This window comes from Schistocerca nitens, chromosome 5 (assembly GCF_023898315.1).
Source record: "Schistocerca nitens isolate TAMUIC-IGC-003100 chromosome 5, iqSchNite1.1, whole genome shotgun sequence".
NCBI lineage: Eukaryota > Metazoa > Arthropoda > Insecta > Orthoptera > Acrididae > Schistocerca > Schistocerca nitens.
In genome coordinates, this window is record NC_064618.1 from 464,185,395 (window position 1) to 464,207,883 (window position 22,489).

Consider the following 22,489-nt stretch of genomic DNA (forward strand, 5'->3'; position numbering starts at 1 on the left):
TCCTTTATCTGGACCCATGTTGCAGAGCGAGTTCTGAAAGTCACTAAAGAGCTTGGAATTGTGGAGTTTAAGGCATCCACAGAATGTCTGGACAGTTTCAAAGCTAGGCACAACATTGTGTGGAATGAAGTGTGTGGGGAAGCTAAGGATGTGCAGGAAAGTGTAGGAACAGAATGGAAGACAATACCATCCAACTTAACTGTGAATTATGACCTGAAAAATGTGTTCAATGTCAATGAAGTGGGATTGTGTTATCACAGGCTGCCTTCAAAATAACTACCAGTTCAAGGTGAAATGTGCACCAGCAGGAAAATGTCCAAGGAAAGACTCGCTGTACTTCTGTGTGGGAACATGTTGGGTGAAATGGAGAAGCCACTGTCAATTGGAAAGATGGCAAAACTGTATTGTTTCGAAAATGGATGTCAGTAAGATTCCACTCACAAGGTGAAGCAATACAAAGGTGTGGATGGTGAGTAGTCTTATGAAAGAATAGCTGGGCTCTTTCAATGCCAAAATGAAAAAAGGAAATCACTAAGTTCTCCTTTTCCTAGGCAATGCAAACTGCCACCTGAAAGTAACATTATCAAACTTAAAATTGGCTTGGTTCCCTCCAGGTTCAACTAGCCTCACACAACGCATGGATCAGGGTGTTATTTACACATTCAAGTGTCATTAGATGTGATTACTGATGCATTTTCTTATTCTTAGTGTTGAAGGAGAAGCTGAAAGTGTGTTTGTTCTTGCATGGTCAGTTTCTGTCCTGGATGCAGTAAATTGGATTGGCTTACCAGTGCTTGAACAAAGTGGGGTTTGGGGGTCAAGAACAAGATGCTTCTGTGGCCATTGAAGTTCAAGAAAATGCATCAGCAATTCCTGAATTAATCAAAATGCGAAACATTTCGTGTAGTGTAGATGGTTACATTCAGAGTGATTACTTTCTGTCAACTCACTCCACTTTCACATCAGAGAAATCTGCAACACACAGGATGATGATGAAGCCACTGCATGCGTAAACGACGCTACGCATTTTGCAGCACACACAGATTCTCCCAAGTTGTTGGAACTACTGTATGGTGCAAAAAATTGCCTAGAGGGGAAAAAACCAGTTTTGGACAGGAAATTAAAATGAGTTTTCCTCTTTGATATGTGGCGAAAAATATGAAATGTAAAGCAAATAAACATGAGAGTAATATGTATGTACATACCATAATAAACAATTTAAAGTTCGGGTAAAAATATAGAAATGCTGTGTTATTTATCAATTAGTATAATAGTCCAGTGTTCTATTGTCCAATATACAGTAAATGAACATCTACTGTGATGGATTGAAGGTACGTAAATACAGTATATGCATAATTAGAAGTTTCTATTGTACTTTTGTGCATGATACCTGACAAATTTTACATAGCTCAAGTGAGTTTCGTGTAATTCGGAAACTTGTCCAATTTGGAAAATTATTTCAATTCCAGACAATTCCATTTTGAGCAAGTTTTACTGTATATGAAATACCAACATGCTAGTGTTTGCTGAAAAATAATCAAATTGTGCACACACAATGTAAATCTGTAGTTTAAAGGCAGAGGATACTTGCAGAAGTATCATCTTAGTTTCATAAACATCTTTGACACACAACTTCTCCAGTCCACATAACGACCTAATACAGAGAATATGCGAGACTTGGAGTGAACAAACAGCTCAACGCAAGCGTGTCAGATTTAGTAATGCGACACCTCATTGTAAGGGAAGAAATAAAATATTTGTTTATAAAACAGGTAAACCCATAACAGTATTTTATTGAGTATTCTACATGCAAAATTAACTTACATTGAAATAAAGATAGTAACCATGAGCATGAAACAAGTACACTTTCATATCAGCTGCCATATTGTTTTAAATAGTGTACCAACTGAGTGAATCTAGGTAAAGTGTATGACTAACTTGATTTTAGGCATTATGAAAGAAATAATATTTCAGGACATGTGTTACCAACAAATGAAAACTGCATATGGCATAGTTATACATTGAATGTTCTATTTTTATGAGCATGTGGTAGGATGTTTCAGCACCTGCTTCAACCATTATTATATTTTGTAAAACCTTGATTTTGAAACCTGAAGTGGAATAATTTATCATTTTGTACACAATGGTAAAAATATCCATTACAGGGTGATAACTGACATGGATGTGGCAGTTCTCATGATTATTAACCACAATAACAGTGTTGAAATTTTATGTTTGAACCAGTATGTTGCCAATTTGAGAAATATGGAAAGATTACTTCAGTGCTGCTAAAATAATAATTGGTATACTGCCTGTTTGTTTCCGTTTCAGATTTTTTGGACAATGTTTTACAAATTTTTTAAATGTTTCACCAGAGTGAGTGGCTGCAAAATAAAATATCGGAAAAATCTATGACAAAACATTAGGTGAAGGATACAAGAAAAAAGTCAACAGGCAATATGTCAACAAGTGGCTAGGAAGGCCTCAACAGTTTTGTACAACAATAATCATTTAAGATTGTTGTTACATGAATACTGAGTGCACACACAAGTAGATGATCATACTGATTAAAAATTCTGAGTTTACACCATGCTACTGAGCAGAAGCATTTCCACATACAGTCTCAAATTCTCAGCGCCTTAAAGAGGTGTCAGTTTACTATTTCGTATAACTGAATCAGGCATGCTGCTCAAATGCTGTTTATAGTCACACAAACAAAATATGATCATTGAGAACACCCTACTGACAATTTCTAAATCATATAACTGATTACACAAGTTTCCTGAAAATTAGCATCACAATTCCACTCGAGCATACATTAATTGAGTGATATATGCATCCCCCCCCCCCTCCCCAATTTGTGAACTGCACATATTCATTAAGTCTAAATCTGACTACAATGAGAGATATTATATACTTTCAGTAAAAAACAGTGGCGCAAAAGAGACAACTGAAATCAGTATAACCTAGTGGGTAGTGTCAATAGCTTATTGGAGACTACTAAAGTAGAAAGACTGGCAGAAGAGGGATGAAGAAGGGAAGGAAAGACAGTGATTAAAAATGCTGGTTATGTAGTGTGATGGTATGAGACTTGTATGTAAATACAAAACAACAACAAAATAGTACATAATGCAAGAAACTGTCAACCTCAATTTTTTATCATCCTCTTAAGAACAAATTTTCTAACCATGGAATAAATGTAATTAGCTGTGAATACAAACATTTGTGTAGAACACTTTGTTGTAATAACAAACACAACAGATCACAAACAGGACTAGACTCACATTCAACTTCCTTGAACATACTAACAAAACATACGAATTTCTAACATTCGTATCTTTGAATCTTATTTCGATAAGCATGCACACTTATTACAATTAAAAGCAGTTAAAAAAAAACAACAATAATTTGACTTGCACCAACAGATCACTTCCATTTTCATCATAAATATTCTCATCCACACACAACTATTGTATGCAACATGTATACTTAAGTACTGGTTAATACTTTGAACATTTTTATCACCGTCACGTAAAACTTGATTTTTAAGGATCTGTATCAACAAGATAATACAGACACTGTTCCCGGGATGAAAGCTGTCTACATTTCTTTTCTACTATAACACATTTTAACAGCTTGTCTATGAATAGTAAACCTATGATCGCTTAGACAATAGGTTGTTCAAACAACAAAATTAGCAACTGCTGCAAAGCAAACAAATAATGTCCCTTCTTAAATGTCCAATATGAAAACATCTATAAAAAACTATACTCTCTCAACAATGTTAAATTTAGCATTTTAAAAAACATTTTGTAGATATGTTAATGATTGTAGTGGTAGATATTATCTGCCCATTTCTTTTACATTTTTTTTCTACACAGCCTTAATAGCTAATATTCAATCTCAACAATGCTTTATATGATAACACAGCACACTTAAAAAAATACTGCTCAAAAATTGTTTTCTATCCAACTTGAAAGGGCTTACAAAAATTTTAAATACAAGTTACAAATTATAGGTAAACAATATTCAATACTTGCACATGAGTTATGTATGTGTTTCTCCTATGTATTGCCATATCACACATCTGTGTCTTTTCACATAATGTTAGTTACAAATAGCTTATGATGCTCGACCAAAATGAAGGATTGATACCAAACAGTAGTTGTATAATATTTATTACATTCTGCTGATATTACCAGTACTTAATAACTGTAAAAATGCTTTTCAAATAAACATATAACTCTTAGTGTTAATTAAGGCCGAAGTGTGCCATGTGTTTTGGACAGTACAGGAATCAAAGTTCATATATAGGCACAAAATATTCCAAAGATTACTGCTGATTCCTGAGAGATCAATGTAATATAAAAGGAATAAAAAAATTAAGTAAATACTGTTCTTAACAATACATTTTGTAAACTAATGGTGTCACTCAAAAATGAATATTTAACAGGGAAAAAAATATTTCTGCTAAAATAGTGCCAGCAATAACAGCAGAGGCCCTTCCAGTTTTAAAAAAGTATTACAAAACTGTACATTTACCACGTGTCTCCTACAGGAGACAAAATAAAATCCATGAACCAAGTCCTGTGCAGCTTGATTCATTCATTATGTCTATACTGTGTTTAACAGTTCAGAACTTCAAAATTTCCATGAGGAGTATGTTGCAACCCAGGCTGATACAGTTGTCCATGATGGGAAGTACTGTAAAAGCTGGTCAAGTCCTGGTGAAGTCTTGTGCAGTCCATGTAGAAAATGACTTGTCACTGCTATGTCCAGTGTTTCGTTAATTCTTCCTTCACCCTAAACAAAAATAAAATCCATGACTGCAAAAAACTGAGCGAGTTTGTTTTGCAGGGACACAAACTCCATTGAATTGTAGTCAGCTGAATCCTGCAGAACATTATAGCCTCACATACTATACTAATGTAAAATACAGTAGTGGCCCCCAGTATTTCTACTGAAACTCTTACAAATGTACTGAAAATACATGCAAGAAAGAAAGAAAGATCATCATACACACCAAGCAAATATTTTGAGTGTGCTGCCTTGCAATGTAATTTAGACAAATCTACATGAAGTTACTGATAATGCAAAGGAGAAAGACTAAATAGAAAACCAGTTCTGCATGAAGAAACACTGAAAAACAATTTTAAGAGAAATATATGCTTAGTATTATCATGGTCATGGGCTTTTAGTTGTTTCTGGTTATGTGTATATTTGTTGTTCTGGTCAGTTTGTCTTACATGCACATTTCATATGGTTAAAAGGTTCAGTTTCAGCAATCAGGGGTACCCCATACACTCAATGGATGGTGGTGGTCAAGCTATCATTATATTGCTCTGGCATTCACAGCTTCTACTATCCATGAGTGAAAAGCCACACACACAGTTTATGTTTCTTCCTTTCATTTATTGTGCACTCACAATGAGTGAGTCTCTTCTGCTTTCTCCACCACCAACATCATTTCATTTGCATTCACTTTAATCTGAACACACTTACTGGTGTATGTTGCTTACATAATAAAATTTATTATTAAATTTGCAAAATAATGATGTTGAAGATTATTCATATTTTTTGCTTAAAGTTTTTTTAAAATTATTATTATGATGTACCTGGGGTGATGCAATAGCCGCAAGTCGATCTTTATTTCAACACTGGATTTTTCAATTATTTAGTTGAGTGGTTCAAATTTATATCATTAAATGAATGAAAGTATTAATGTGTGAATGTGGATTTCTATTAATACAAACAAACTAAATCACAGGGTTATGCCTATTTTGGCTATTTCCGTAGCGTAAATTAGAAAAGCAACAACACAGTATTTTTCTCAGACAGCACTTGTTGAGGTTTTCTTACCTTTAGAATTATCCAGAATGTCCAAGGAACTGGATCTGAAGCACAGCCATAATAAATAAAGTATGTGTCCCTCTCATTCCACTTTGGACCTACAAGGGGTTCACCTTCAACAAAACTCCAGCTTTGGAGCTGAAATCCATTGGCAGGAGCCATCATTATCCCCATATGGTCTGGTCCTGAAAAAGATGAGAAAAAGAAAATTTCATGCTATTTAATACAGTAAAATTTGATACTATATAGTCACACACATAATATACAATTGTATTTATTCAAGACATATTGAAAAGGGAAAAATTAAAGTTGCAAGCATATACAGTCCACAGTAAGTGGTGTGTCAGACACAAGGAGAGAGAAAAAGTAATATTTACTTGCTTCTGGAATAACCATACTGCAAAGCATTACACGTAACAGAGTGGCCTGGTGCCCATCCCAAGTTATGTAGTGTGCAATCACAGAAAAAGATATAAATACAATGAGTAAAGTACCAATTTTTTTGTGAAGATTTATTTACATTAATGAAAGATTTCTCAATTGCTGATATGTGAAATGTATGACTGGCTCTTCATGTCTGTATGACATTTAACAATATAATTCAGCTGGAGTCTTAGTAAAATACAGTTATTTAATTATTATACAGGGTGATTCAAAAAGAATACCACAACTTTAAAAATGTGTATTTAATGAAAGAAACATAATATAACCTTCTGTTATACATCATTACAAAGAGTATTTAAAAAGGTTTTTTTCACTCAAAAACAAGTTCAGAGATGTTCAATATGGCCCCCTCCAGACACACGAGCAATATCAACCCGATACTCCAACTCGTTCCACACTCTCTGTAGCATATCAGGCTTAACAGTTTGGATAGCTGCTGTTATTTCTCATTTCAAATCGTCAATGGTGGCTGGGAGAGGTGGCCGAAACACCATATCCTTAACATACCCCCATAAGAAAAAATCGCAGGGGGTAAGATCAGGGCTTCTTGGAGGCCAGTGATGAAGTGCTCTGTCACGGGCTGCCTGGCGGCCGATCCATCGCCTCGGGTAGTTGACGTTCAGGTAGTTACGGACAGATAAGTGCCAATGTGGTGGCGCTCCATCCTGCTGAAATATGAATTGTATTGCTTCTTGTTCGAGCTGAGGGAACAGCCAATTCTCTAACATCTCCAGATACTGTAGTCCAGTTACAGTAGCACCTTCGAAGAAAAAGGGACCAAAAACTTTATTGGCTGAAATGGCACAGAAAACGTTCACCTTAGGCGAGTCACGTTCATACTGAGTTGTTTCCTGCGGATTCTCAGTGCCCCATATACAGACATTGTGACGGTTGACTTTCCCGTTAGTGTGGAAAGTTGTTTCATCACTAAACACAATCTTTGAAACGAAAGATTCATCTGTTTCCATTTGAGCAAGGATAAAATCACAGAAATCGATTCTTTTAATCTTATCAGCTGCAGACAGTGCTTGAACCAATTTCAGACGATAAGGTTTCATAACTAACCTTTTTCGTAGGACTCTCCATACAGTTGATTGTGGAATTTGCAGCTCTCTGCTAGCTCTGAGTCGATTTTCCTGGGCTGCGAACAAATGCTTGCTGGATGCGTGCTACATTTTCATCACTCGTTCTCGGCCGTCCGGAACTTTTCCCTTTGCACAAACACCCATTCTCTGTAAACTGTTTATACCAACGTTTAATACACCACCTATCAGGAGGTTTAACACCATACTTCATTCGAAATGCACGCTGAACAACTGTTGTCGATTCACTTCTGCCGTACTCAATAACACAAAAAGCTTTCTGTTGAGCGGTCGCCATCTTAGCATCAACTGACGCTGACGCCTAGTCAACAGCGCCTCAACCGAACAAATGTACAACTAAATGAAACTTTATAGCTCCCTTAATTCGCCGACAGATAGTGCTTAGCTCTGCCTTTTCTCGTTGCAGAGTTTTAAATTCCTAAAGTTGTGGTATTCTTTTTGAATCACCCTGTATTATCTTGAACTGAGTCCTATGGAAACAGGGACGCAACTACCATTCTCATCATGAAATTTCATTTCTCTTTTAACTCTTATTTAACATTCTTCAAAGTAACATTTCCCAAATTTTCTTTTTAACCTGTGTTCGTCACCTCTAATCATTTATTGAACTACAGTTCAATTAAAACAGTATATCGACACACATTTATTACAGCAAAATGGTGAAGCAGGACTGTCCAGAAGATAAATGTAAAGCTGTAGCAGCTTGCATAACTGTTTGAAAGATAGATGCCACCTACAGGAAAATTAAAGGAACTATTGAAGAAAAGGCAAGCAGTTACAGGAATATCAACTCTGCTGGAAAACCAATACTAAGCAAAACAGGGAAGGCTAAAGGGTGGAAGCAATGCATAAAAGGGCTATACATAGTAAATACTAGTACACAATATTATAGAAAAGGAAGATAAAGGTGAGATAGGATATATAATACTGCGAGAAGAATTTGACACAGCACTGAATGACCTCCATCAGGGCTTGACAACTCACTGAATGTGTGCATGAGTCCTATTAACTGTGCAGGCTCCTGCTTATGACCGTAGCAGTGGCAGCACAGTGGAGAATGATGGATATGCACCTGCACATTGTGGTCATGACAACGCAAGGAAAGAGAGAGGTGAGAATCGTGTTTGACAGCTGTGGCACCTAGTAGCAATAATGATGATACACAATGCTGTCCCAACGACACTGTCTCCACATTTCAATCTGCACTGGGGGTAGTTTTCTGATGTAACTGTCTTATAGGGTACCATTAAACATGACACTACTGCATCACATACAGGATATGGCAGACAACGGACAGAGCCAGCCTATACGTATATCTTTGGAAGGAGTTTGTTATGGCACACCAGAACATTTTTATAGAAGGTGCGAACAGTGAACTCAGAGAAAAGCTCATGGAGGTAGTTAGCAATGAAGGATACAATTATAAAGTTCAAGGAAGTTTAGAAAATATAGGTTCATCACAGAACTACTTAGTCTGTGTGACTGCAGGCAGCAGTGCCAACCCTGTTGGAAATAAATCAGAATTCCTTGCAGAAGTGAAAGAGAAAATGAAAAAAGCTTCCCATAACCAATACCCAATGTAGTCGGAGGTATCCAATTTATGTGCAAGGAATATCGCTTTGGCAAAATATATGTGTGGTGGTGCTTTTACAATTGATAATATAATGGAGCATGAACTTCGAATGTGCCAATTTGAGATCTCTCCTGAAGTTATTAACCAGCAGCAACAAAGTCTTCACTTCCGGGTAAGGGTCAGCTGGAACATTTCACTGACAATATACAAGCATTCAATATTAAAGTCTCACTTTTCAAGAATCAGTTAGACAAAGGAAATGCAATTTCTTTTGTAAAATTATCTTCACTGAAGGACTCAGATATTAAAACAGACTAAAACTGTCAACCAGTTCTACATAATAGAGGAAGAATTCCAGTTTTGATTTAAGAGTGAGGTGTGCTAGGGCATTCAGTGACTGTTGCTGACATTTGCACTGGCCTGCAGCTTTATATACATTGACATCAATGACAAATTTAATAACAGGGAAAATGTTCTAGATTTCTGCAAGGACTTCCATCAAGATTGATTTCCTCATTTACACAAGACGCCTACAGGCATAATATGAATGTTTTGTTCCACATCGATCTTTGAAGAAGTATTTCTAACACCAAAGAGCTTTAAAATTCCTACATGAAAATGTCGGACTGTAACCTTAACTGCACACTACATCTACAAAGCACATGAATCATTTCACTGAATACAGAAAAAAAGAGTAAGACGATAAAGAGTGCACAAACTGATTAAAACCATTACATTCATTATTTATGGTTAAGTAGAATGAGAAATATATAACTATTTCACTACAACATTTTGTTGAAACATTACATTTTTAGTTCATTTGTTCAATTTATTGCAGTGCAATCTTCTTTAAAATGCCTTTTGTGTTTCTTGTTGCAATATTAGTTAGTCTAAGTAGTAAATGTTATCTAGATTGTCTCCTCTCAAGTCTCTGCATGGCTCCCCACTCCATGACGTTTGAGGTGGTACAGTGTTCACAGGTCTGCATTTGTCGTTTGCTTGCAGAGTATGTTGCATTTGAAGCCCTGATCAAAGTGGAGATATGGCATTTTGAATAGGTGAGATTCTCCCAGAATTATTTAGATCCTTTGGAGAATATACACACACACACACACACACACACACACACACACACACACACACACACACACACACACACACTGGAGTTTCCTTTCTTCCCTCCCTGCACTCCAACACTCACCCTGAAAATAGTTAATGGAAATTGAACAGATGATGTGTGAGCTTTCCCTGGTCATGTGCAACATTCAAGGAGTTTTCCTGTGGATGAGTATCATGAACTTGTAAGCAACACTTAATTCTGTTATCTATATTTAAGTATGCATTTATCTTATTAATAAAAACAATATTCCAGTAACATATGTACATTCATCCAGAGGTACACAAGGATAAGAGAAGTTGTCACGCACACTACATCTGGGGATAAGTGGATCGGTGATACTAAAATACAAGTTAAAAAATGTATTTTTTTTTAGGGCGCAAAACTGCTATGGTCATTAGCGTCCGGTCTGTGACTTAGGAAAAGGTAAAAAATGAAAATGGAAACCAGCAGCAATGGGAACAAAACTCAAAAAATTGGAGAAACTAAAAGCAGAAGGAAAGCTTAAAAAACCACTACAGAAAGGGGTTGGTTGTCCCCAAAAAGAGCTTCAAATGACTGACGTCATCTCACTGGCACTAATAAACTCGAGAACGTGATCGGCCGAGCGCGTGTCATCTGCTAAAATGGACAACATTTCAGGCGACAGCTGTAGACGGGCGCGTAATGGAGTAAAATAGGGGCACTCAAGTAAAAGGTGTCTATCCCCACTGCTCTCAGCTGTGGACGGTAAGAGTGGGGGAGGATCACCGCTTAAAAGATGTCGATGGCTAAAAAGACAGTGCCCTATCCGGAGTCTAGTTAAAATAACCTCCTCCCGACGACGCGTTCAGGAGGAAGAGGTTCAAGCACAGGGAAGAGCTTTCACGTCCCGCAATTTATTATGGGGAAGTGTTGACCAATGTGCGTGCCATAAAAGAACAACACGACGACATAAAATACTCCGTAGATCGGCGAAGGGAATCGTGCGAATAGCTGGCCGAAGAAGAGAGACTGCAGCCTTGGCCGCTATATCGTCCACCTCATTTCCACAGATACCAACGTGTCCTGGGATCCAGAGGAACGCCACCGAGACGCCCCCCCAAGTGGAGCAAGCGTAGGCAATCCTGAATCCGGTGGACCAGAGGGTGGACAGGGTAGAGAGCTTTGAGACTGAGGAGAGAGCTGAGAGAGTCTGAACAGATAACATACTGTATCCGCTGATGGCGACTGATGTATTTGACAGCCTGGAGAACAGCGTAAAGCTCCGCAAGATAAACCGAACACTGGTCAGGAAGCCGAAATCGATTTGGGGTGTCGCCAACAATATAGACACTCCCTACACCAAACTATGTTTTTGAGCCATCAGTGTAAATAAATGTGGCATCCTTCATTTGTGTGCATAGAGCAGAAAATGCCCGACGATAAACAAGTGAAGGGGTACCATCCTTGGGAAATTGACAAAGGTCACGGAGCAGGCAGATCCAGGAACGGAGCCATCTCGGTGCTGTACCCCTAGATGTCAAGAAAGTTTTAGGAAAGCGGAAGGAAAGAGAATGGAGCAGTTGACGGAAGCGGACTCCCTGTGGTAGTAAGGAGGAAGGGCGGCCTGCATACCCTAAATCCAAGGAGGCGTCGAAATAAATGTCATGGGCCGGATTAGCGGGCATGGAAGACAAATGGCTAGCATAAGGACTCAGAAGGACAGCTCGCCGATTGGACAGCGGAGGTTCAGCAGTCTCAGCATAAAGGCTTTCCACAGGGCTGATGTAAAAAGCTCCAGACACTAAACGTAATCCACAGCGGTGGATAGAGTCGAGACGCCGAAGAATAGACGGCCGAGCAGAGGAGTAAACTATGCTTTCATAGTCCAATTTCGAGCACACTAAGGTGCGATAGAGGTGGAGAAGGACCACTCGGTCCACTCCCCAGGAGGTACCATTCAGGACATTGAGGGTGTTGACAGATCGCAGACAGCGGGCCGAAAGATAGGAAACATGGGAGGACCAGCACAGTTTTCTGTCAAACATAAGACCCAAGAATTTAGCGACATCCGAAAACGGAAGGTTGACAGGTCCTAGATGTAAGGAAGGTGGAAGAAACTCCGTACGACGCCAAAAATTAACACGAACGGTCTTACTGGGAGAAAAGTGTAAGCCTGTTTCGATGCTCCAAGAGTGGGGGCGATCGAGACATCCTTGAAGACGTCGTTCAAGAAGGCTGGTCCGTTGAGAGCTGTAATAGATCGCAAAATCGTCCACAAAGAGGCAGCCCGAGACATCAGGAAGGAGACAATCCATAATTGGATTTATGGCAATGGCAAAAAGTACAACACTTAGCACGGAGCCTTAGGGTACCCCGTTTTCTTGGGAGAAAGTACGGGAGAGAGTAGTGTTCACCCGCACCCTAAATGTGCGCTCTGCCATAAATTCGCGAAGAAAAAGGGGCAACCGACCGCAAAAGCCCCAAGAGAATAGTGTGCGGAGGACGCCTGCGCTCCAACAGTTATCGTATGCTCTCTCCAGATCGAAAAATATTGCTACTGTTTAGCGTTTCTGGAGAAAATTGTTCATGATATAAGTGGAGAGAGCAACAAGATGGTCAACTGCAGAACGATGCTTTTGGAAACCACATTGGGCAGGTGTTAGAAGACCGTGGGACTCCAGCCACCAAGCTAAACGGCAATTCACCATACACTCCAAAACCTTACATACACTACTCGTGAGAGAAATGAGGCGATAGCTAGAGGGGAGATGTTTGTCCTTTCCAGGTTTCAGAACAGGAACGACGATAGCTTCCTGCCATCGTCTGGAAAAAGTACTGTCGGTCCAAATTCGATTATAAAGGCGAAGGAGGTAACACAGACTATGGTATGATAAATGCAGCAACATTTGGATGTGGATACCATCCGGTCCTGGGGCAGAGGAGCAAGAAGAAGAGAGTGCATGTTTGAGTTCCCGCACGGAGAAAACAGTATTGTAGCTTTCATGATTTTGAGAGGCGAAAGCAAGAGGTCGCACTTCCGCTGCACATTTCTTCGGGAGAAACGCTGGCGGGTAATTTGAGGAGCTTGAAATCTCAGCAAAGTGTTGCCCCCAATGAGTTAGAAATTGCAACGGGGTCCAATAATGTATCATGCGCAACAGTGAGCCCAGAGACCGCGGAGAAACTAGGCGCGCCTGATAACCGTCGAATCCAACTCCTAACTTCCGTGGAGGGAGTGAAGGTGTTAAATGAGATAGTAAAGAAGTCCCAGCTTGCCTTCTTGCTATCACGGATGACGCAACGGCACCGCACACAGAACTGCTTATAGCGGATGCAGTTGGCCAATGTAGGATGGTGTCTGAAAACGCGAAGAGCACGTCGCCGCTCACGTATTGCGTCACAGCATGCCTCGTTCCACAAAGGAACTGGGGGGCACTGGGGCAATTCGGAGGTGCGAGGTATTGAACGTTCCATAGCTGAATGAATAACGTGTGTAATATGAGTGACCTCATCGCCGACACTAGGAAAGTGACAGTCATCGAATGTGGCTAGAGACCAAAAAAAGTGTCCAATCGGCTTGGGCAAACTTCCAGCGTTGGCAGTTGTGGCTGCAATCTAAGGACACATGGAAAGTGGTCACTCGAGTGTGTAGGCGAACCATTCGAAGCGCTGAGCTAGTGGAACAGTACCGACCAGAAGGTCCAAATGAGAGAAATTTGTCGTGGAGGCAGAGAAAAATGTAGGGTCCCCAGTGTTGAGGCAAACAAGATACGCTTGGTGGAAGATGTCTAGCAATAGTGAGCCACGTGGACAAGGATGTGGAGATCCCCAAAGCGGGTGGTGGGCATTGAAGTCCCCAACCAGCAAATGGGGGGGGGGGGGGGGGGGCGCGGCAAGCTGACTAAGAAGATGAAAGAGATCAGCTCGTGCCATTGATGTGGACGATGGAATGTATACAGTACAAAGAGAGAAGGTGTGTCCAGAAAGGGAAAGACGGACAGCAACTGCTTGGAAGGAAGTGTTTAAGGGGATTGGGTGATAATGGAGAATATTATGGGGAAGAATCACGAGTCCTCAATGTGCTGGAGTGCCTTCAACAGAGGGGAGATGAAATTGGACTGACTGAAAATGGGGGAAAACAAAGCGGTCATGGGGACGCAGCTTTGTTTCCTGAAGACAGAAGATGACCAGCGAGTAGGATCGTAAGACGATCGTCAATTCATCCCAATTGGCTCGAATGCCGCGGATATTCCAATGGATAATGGACATAGGATGGACAGAAAATGGAATAATGTAACCAAGGTTGCCGTCAACTGAACGACTGCTCAGAGCTTGTGACCGACAGCATGGAACAGCACTCAGCCGAAGGCAGAAGATTCTGATCCATAGGTTGTTCAGGAGCAGCTCCTGCCACCAGCGATCGGCCGGTTGATCGGCCGCCAGCAGTGCACCTCGGCGACACAGAAGACAGCCGAGGGCAGTTACCACCAGGTGCTGCTGTAGATGAGACACGCCTTGGCGGAGGAGGAGAGGAACTGGGTTTCTTATTAGCCTTCTTGAAAACATGATGTTTAGATGAAGGAGGAACCGTTGGTTGTGAAGTTGGGGGACGTAAAAAATCTTCACGACTATGCTCTGTTTTGGAAGTCCGGGTGTCTGACTTTTGGGATTGAGATTTAGTAGAACCCGATGAAGGGTGAGCCATAGAGTGAGCAGGCGAAAGTGGGGAGGTTGAACGGGTGATCTTTGCGCTGGCCGATCTGACGACCGTGTCACTAAAGGTGAGATCACAAGTCTACGTGGCCGCCTCCTTTGTTGGCTGAGGAGAGGCAAGGACAGTGTTGTATTTTCCTGTCTGAGGCACGGTGGGCTGTCTACTGGCGAATAATTTTCGAGCAGCAAAGGTCGACATCTTTTCCTTCACTCTGATTTCCTGAATGAGCTTTTCGTCTTTAAAAATGGGGCAATCTCGAGAGGAAGCAGCGTGGTCACCCATACAGTTGATGCAACGAGGGGATGGAGGTGGACAAGCACCCTCACGGGCATCCTTGCCACACTTAACACATTTGGCCGGGTTGGAACAGGACTGGCTGGTATGATTGAATCGCTGGCACCGATAGCAACACATAGGGTTTGGGACATAGGGGCGAACGGAAATTCTCATAGCCCGCTTTTATTTTCATAACTCTATGAACAGCCGTTACGCCCTGGTCAGACAGGTAGTGTTGAATTTCCTTATCGGACAATCCGTCGAGAGAGCGTGTATAAACGACTCCACGTGAGGAATTTAAAGTGCAGTGCGCTTCCACTTGGACAGGGAAGGTGTGGAGCAGTGAAATACGCAGCAATTTTTGTGCCTGGAGGGCACTGACTGTTTCTAACAATAAGGTGCCATTCGGTAATCTGGAACAAGACTTTACAGGACCTGCAATTGCGTCAACACCTTTCTGAATAATGAAGGGGTTGACTATGGAGAAGTCGTGACCTTCGTCAGACCGAGAAACAACAAGGAACTTTGGCAATGATGGAAGAACTGTCTGTGGCTGAGACTAAGTGAACTTACGCTTGAGAGCAGACATAGTGTAAGGTGAGGAAACCATTGCGGAAGAATCCCCCATGATTACCGGCATCTCCGATGGCGTGCTCCTCCCTTGTGGGGGCCCTCTCTGAGGGCACTCCCGCCTTAGGTGATTGTTCACACCTCAGGTCACACCTCCCGAGAAACAGACGGAGGGACCAATCGGCACTTTCGGAAGGTATCAGCTTGGGTAATCACCCCTCCCTGGGCCTGGCCGTTACCAGGGGGTATGTACGTGTCCTACCTGTCTACCCGGGGGAGGAATTACACGTTACCCTGTCACCGGCTACGCATGAAAATGCGTGGGTTGGCCTTCAGACACGCACAGGGAGGAAGAAAGATAAAGGGAAAAACAAAGAAAGGGAAAAACAAAGAAAGGGAAAAACAAAGAAAGGGAAAAACAAAGAAAGGGAAAAACAAAGAAAGGGAAAAACAAAGAAAGGGAAAAACAAAGAAAGGGAAAAACAAAGAAAGGGAAAAACAAAGAAAGGGAAAAACAAAGAAAGGGAAAAACAAAGAAAGGGAAAAACAAAGAAAGGGAAAAACAAAGAAAGGGAAAAACAAAGAAAGGGAAAAACAAAGAAAGGTAAAAACAAAGAAAGGGAAAGGAAAGAAGAGAGGTCTCAAACGCCGCAGCGGAGAAAAGGGTAAAGAGAAGAGGTAAGGAAAAGAGAAGGACAAAGAAAGGATGAAGGCATGCAAGCAGAGAAAGCAAAGAATGTGTTACATTTTCGAGCGTCCATCTCCGGACGTAGGCACAAACCGTACTACCAGAGGGGGAGAAAGGGAAGGAAAGAGCCAGTGGTGTGGGGAGGGGGGGTGGGGCGAAGATGGGGGATGGGGAAGGATGCGGAAAAGGAAGGTATGCAGCCCGGAAAGGAAGGACGGCCACATTAGCTCGGGGTCCCTTGCTCACTACGCACATATCCACAAAAGATTTGTGGACCCCCTGGGGGGAAAAATTGATGTGTGAAATCACATTGGATGTGGTTTCTTCATGCCAAATACTATGGTAAAAAGAATGTTGCTACTTCAAGAAGGCATTGCTATATTTCTGGCCTACATATTTACATTTGTTGTAGCCAACAAATACAGTCTTTTTGAAAATCTTAAGACTTGTCAAACCACAGACTCGAAGCTTTCTGCATCAATCTTCTAAGAAAATTGAAGTACTTCACTACCATTAACTAAAGAAAAGTGATCAAGTAACATAGTTCCTCAGTGTGAAATCTCAATTAATTATAAATACAACTGATTAGCAAAGTAACTAGCAAAAGCTCTCCTTCACACCCTGACATGAAATAAGTACACTCCCTCATTACGCAACATTCAGCATATGCCAGAAATTTCTTTTCAATACTAAAATCTCTTTCCATTTTCACAACACTAACTTCACTCCCTCTTCCCATCCTACCCCATAACCTCACCACACTCTTTTTACCTATACTACTTCCTGTGGCAAAAAGTTCATACAATGGGCTGTTTCCTCACCCAAGTGTGTATCACACACTCAGAAAGGTGCATCCATGTCATCCTCATTTCTGGTATGTTGCCACTTACCCATACACGTACATTTCATATGCAAAGTACGCAAGTGCCGCTTTAATTTTTTTCTAGCTTAAATTCACACATTTCTTACAGACTGGAGATTTAATAGTTAAGACGCAGCAGTTTTACACAACATACTGTGTTTAGTAACTTATTTACCTGTTACTGTAAATGTCATGTTCAGCAATTTTTTACCAATATTTTCCTTCGATACAAGTTTCAGTGTTACTGGTATTGGAACTGGTGGATCTGGAGCAGGAATCCAGTGTGTCTTCCTGGAAATTAATTTTAAATGTGGTCAAAATATTGAAAAGATAGGGCACTGTTAATTATTTGTGAAATATTGGTGCAAACTTATATGTCTAGCATTTGAATTGTGTGTAAGAATACAATACGCTTAGCTAGAACAATCTAAGTTTTCAATCACTAGATATTCAGAATAATTCTAATGAAAGGACATCAGCTTTAAGATGATTGTATTAAGTCTTTACCCCAGGAATGTAATGACAGGTAGCAGATATGGGAAGCCACAATATAGTTGGCGGCGACATTCTTCACTTGAAGTATGTACCATTTTTGCTTGTTCTATGTGAGGAACTATGGATTTCACAGACTGGGGGCTGTTCACATCCATGTCAACTAGCCAATAACCAGACTCATGGTGATACTCTCTGCCTGATGAATCGTGGAATACTTGTTTCGTATGCTGGGAAGCAAAATATAATTTAAATAAGTTCTAAACAAAAATGGTTTTGAGTACATAGAAATTTTTGCACACTGACATAAATTGAACATTTTATCTCATCACACAAAGAAACTCTATAATCAAACAATTGTGACACATTAAGCCATAAAAAGTTAACCAGTTTTTAGAAACAACATACCATAAGCATTATCAGATCTACTGCTGAAAGTAATAATATGAATTAATCTGTTTTCACTCTCCTTCTCACCATTTAATGTTTAAATGACACAGTCTATTAATGTGTAGCTAAAAATTGAAAGAATATGCTTTGTTTGTGGCCCTCAAGCTCAAGAATATAGTGCAAAAGATGATCACAAATGATCAAACACACTCATTACAGTAGTAGTGGAACTAGTAGTATTTAAAGATAAATGACACACCAGAGAAGAGAGGGGGGGGGGGGGTCGCTCCATCACAATCGGCTGAATGAGTGACAATGCAGTTGTCGGTGTGTAATGTACAACACTTACAACAAACATTTCTGAATACTATTTTTCCTGCAATATGTAATGACATGTGACAGAATTTTGAATCTATGATGAGAATTCACATTTTAAAGAAAAATAGCCGCTGCAGTGCGAAGCAAGGAATAACTTTAAAACTTTGTGATGAAAGGAGAAATATCGAGTGCAATGGAAACTATTGAACAAAATACATTGTAATGTTTAACACTGGGAAGGAGCTTGCAATGACGGGTTTGATTAAATATTAATTCTGAGGCATCATAAAAGACTCCTGTTTGGCAATTTTAGAACAAGTAAAGAGTGAAACAAGTTTGTAACATGCTGGTATGGTATACAGAAATTGTAATGTTATGCAAATTCAAAAAAGCTAATGAAAATATAACTTCATACAGTGACAGCCATTATATCTTCATTTAAGTTAATTCTCTGAACAGTTCCAGATTATGAGAGAGAGAGAGAGAGAGAGAGAGAGAGAGAGAGAGAGAGAGAGAGGAAACACTTGTCAGAACAGTGAAACAAAATTTATTGTTATTTATCCAACACTGACGAACTTGTGGGGGGTGAGGATCATGCAGTCTGAACAGGTATACACACTGATTGTGACACACTCTGGGCAGTTGGAGTTAAAGGAAGTTTGATTTGTATTATTAAACTTGCCTGTAGTGTTCCAGCACTTTATAAACACTTTTTTTTTGACAAAAGCTCAAGAGAGGAGCAATTGTTTGGCAGCTATTGAAAAACACACACACACACACACACACACACACACACAAAGTAAAACATTCTGCAAATTTTTTAGTGAGAGAAGGAATTTTTTTTATTTTCAAGTTCAGTGTCATAAGAGAGACTTTAATGATTCCACACACTATGCATCATGAAGTCATGAAGCTTGTGAATGAGAAATAACATTGTGCTGTAACGCAAACTGAAAGGAGGGGAGGGGGAGGGGATTATTTAAATGAGAATGTGGTGTCTCAGGACTGTGACAACATGTGCTGAATTTATGCAACCCTGGCCCAGGGACTACTTATCATGTGAATCAGATGAGTGTCAGGATAGCGGAATGGGATTTAATGGTTTTCCAACTTACGAGACAAATGATGCAACAAAGATGAATATTGCAGAGTAGTTTTTGTGTGTTCATGGAGAAACTACATTCATACAGAATATGCAGTTTGCATTGCACTGTTACCTCCTTAGGAGACTACAAGGTCCCAGAATTTAGGAGCAAATTGGAGGAGAAGGAAATTGGGGAAGCAAGAACACAGTGACCAATGCGCAAGAGATTTACAAAAGAAGTTTATAACAAAAAGGATAGAGATCATTAGTGTGTCTGTGTTCAGAGAGCACTGTTTCACAACTGTATATCTGAGGTTGCCTCGCCATGGCACAATTTTCATATCCACTTGAAAAATGGTCTGTAAATGTAGGACAAAACCAGTTATGAACTTAACTGAAGTATGTATCAATAACTGACATGTCCTTTCATTGACTGAAGGATAGTCACTAGTGGCGCAGGCAAGAGACTAAGATACTGAAGATATCTAAAGGAAAGTGGGAGAGAAGAAGGTAAGGATGAAAAAGTTCCGAGAGCAGAAGAAGAAAATTCAATTCATGAAGGGGCTACCCATGGTTCTAGAAAGGCTGTGATGGAAGAAGAAGAAGAAGAAGAAGAAGAAGAAATGAAGAAACAGAATACTACATCACAATAGTTGAATCAAATGCCACACAGAAAGAGAAAAAAGTGGAGGAAGGTTATAATATTTATCTAGGGTCTGAATCCTCATTCACCCATACTAATTTCCATGTTATCCCTCGATGTTCTGAGCCCTACTGAATATAGTTCCAGAAATTAACCATTGACCAATAATTGAGTATTGATAAATTATGATAAGCTGTGAAACTTCAGATTAAATTGCTGAAGTGGTATGAAACTTCAGAGCTTGCACCATCCTGAGAGCCACACATTATTTATAAGCATACAAAATTAAATTAAGCAACAGGTTTACTATATTGGAAAATGAAGGTTAAATGAAAACAGATGAAAGGGTTAATTATATAACTTTGGTACTAATGGGAACCACATAACATACTGCAGTGATGAAAAATGTAAAACAAAATATCTCTAACGTGATATTCTGCCTGTAACACCAGATGAGATGTAAGAAGATACTCAACATATTAACAAAGAAAAGGCGGCTGGGAATTCTAGTGTATCGATATAGTTAAAGGTATACGCAAAATAATGTAGAAAACTTCTAAAATCATTTACAGAATGTTTTCACCAATTCCCAAAAATGGCATCATGCTGCGATTTTTACACACACACACACACACACACACACACACACACACACACACACACACACACACACACACACAGAGAGAGAGAGAGAGAGAGAGAGAGAGAGAGAGAGAGAGAGAGATGAAACTTCAGACCTGGCAGTCTTATTTCAATACTGCACCAAATAATTAGTAAGATCATTACTAATGGCATAGAAAAATAAGTCAGGCAAAAGTAAAAGTCAACTTCAAAAGTGGATATGGTACAGTCAACCATTTTTAGAACAGAGCAAAGGGCCAGAATTAGCCTTTATCTGACTTGCACTGATTAAGAAATGCTTTTGACACAATTTGAATACCTTCCTAGTATTGGCCCTCTAGAAATAAGGGGCTGATTGGACCAATATTAGTATACTGAGAAACAAACAAAATGTACTAGAGGCATATATTTAACAGACACAAGGTAAGCACTGCTTATCTGGTATAAACCAACAGGTATGTTTAAAGCATTCCTTACATGGGTTGACAAGTGTGATCTTTTTGGGCTAACAGTTCTGATTTTTCACTATTCTCATGAGAAGTCAATCAGCAAACTTCATGATGCTCGTTATGCATTATGATGCAATCAAGGACTGAGTTCTCTGTATGGGTTATAGAAGTGGCCACTTGAGTTCTGGGAAGCATGGTTAGCTGCTACCCCCAGTCATCAGGTCCCATAGTGAGGCGAGTGTGGGTCTTGGTGTGAGGCTAGAGTCACTAAAACTTAATTTCTTATTGATTGCTGCAGACAATGTGCACATGATTGAGAAAAATGGCCACTTACCTATGTCATAAATATTTTTAAGTTATCTCAGTGCAATTAACAGCTTTAACAGTGTGTAACCCGAGTTGCAAAGGGATAGCACTGTTGGCAGCAAGGTAAGCAACTAAATTCTTTGCATATTATACTGCTGAGTGCCCAGATCATGGAAATACAAGCAGGGCAGCACCAGTGTGAATGTGGCGCATTGCTGTCCTCAGTTTCCAAGGGGAGAAGACCACAACATCAACAGGTACCCCTTCAACGTGTAATGCAATGATGTATATAGGCATAGATGCAGCATGAGGTGAGGCCACAGCAGCTGTCTAGACGAGCTCCCACCACAAAGCAAAAAGAGAGAAATAAAATTACTTCAATTTTGGTAACAGATTCAGACTCCTAACTACATTCTGAATAATTTGATATTAAACTCTAACCACTCCATTGATTAATTAATCAATCTACAACCTTCATTATCATTTTTTTCACTATTAATTTTTCAAAGCAACCAGGCATCACCGATGTCTTGCCCACACAGAGGACCATTGGTTGAGTGGAGGGTGGGGTAATTTTAATGTTCCCAATTAAATTAAAATAAAAAAATCCCTAATCTAGAGAAGTCCAGCAAATTTCCCTGGCTGTTATTTCAAAGTTAAGTTGAAGCCACATTGTGATGGAGGCATTCCAGTTCCTCCAACTTTTAAAGATTTGACACTCAAAAAGGGGTCCCAGCCTGAGAGGCAAAGAGTATGCCTGCCAGAGAAAGGCTGCACTAACAGTTCGTTTCCACTGCCTCTTATGTTGGCTGCAGGAACCTAGTCGTTAACTGTGGATGGACACCAAGGTGAGGCATCCGAGATTATAGGTAGCACAGACAGCTACTCTTCAACCCCACTGAGTTGCTGTTTCTTAACAGGCATACATGAGAATGATCACATGGCACTTACCACGTTTTGTTGCAAGTGTTGCCTTCCATCACTTTGGAAGCATTCTTGTGTTCAGCCATCCGTGACTGGTTTGT

The 22,489-nt window shown here is 40.0% G+C and overlaps 1 protein-coding gene across 2 annotated transcripts in view; it reads right to left on the reverse strand.

The window, feature by feature from the left end:
• Positions 1–1,417: 1,417 nt before the first annotated feature.
• The window catches only part of LOC126259420 (endoplasmic reticulum metallopeptidase 1-like), a 316,942-nt gene continuing 295,870 nt past the window's right edge, over positions 1,418–22,489 (reverse strand). For both annotated transcript variants that reach the window (XM_049956203.1, XM_049956202.1), the window contains 4 exons: positions 17,669–17,883; positions 17,337–17,452; positions 5,860–6,035; positions 1,418–4,803 (listed from right to left, as the gene is read on the reverse strand). In XM_049956203.1, the coding sequence (XP_049812160.1) occupies positions 4,642–4,803; positions 5,860–6,035; positions 17,337–17,452; positions 17,669–17,883 (669 nt within the window). In that variant the 3' untranslated portion in view covers positions 1,418–4,641. The remainder of the gene's footprint in view (positions 4,804–5,859; positions 6,036–17,336; positions 17,453–17,668; positions 17,884–22,489) is intronic.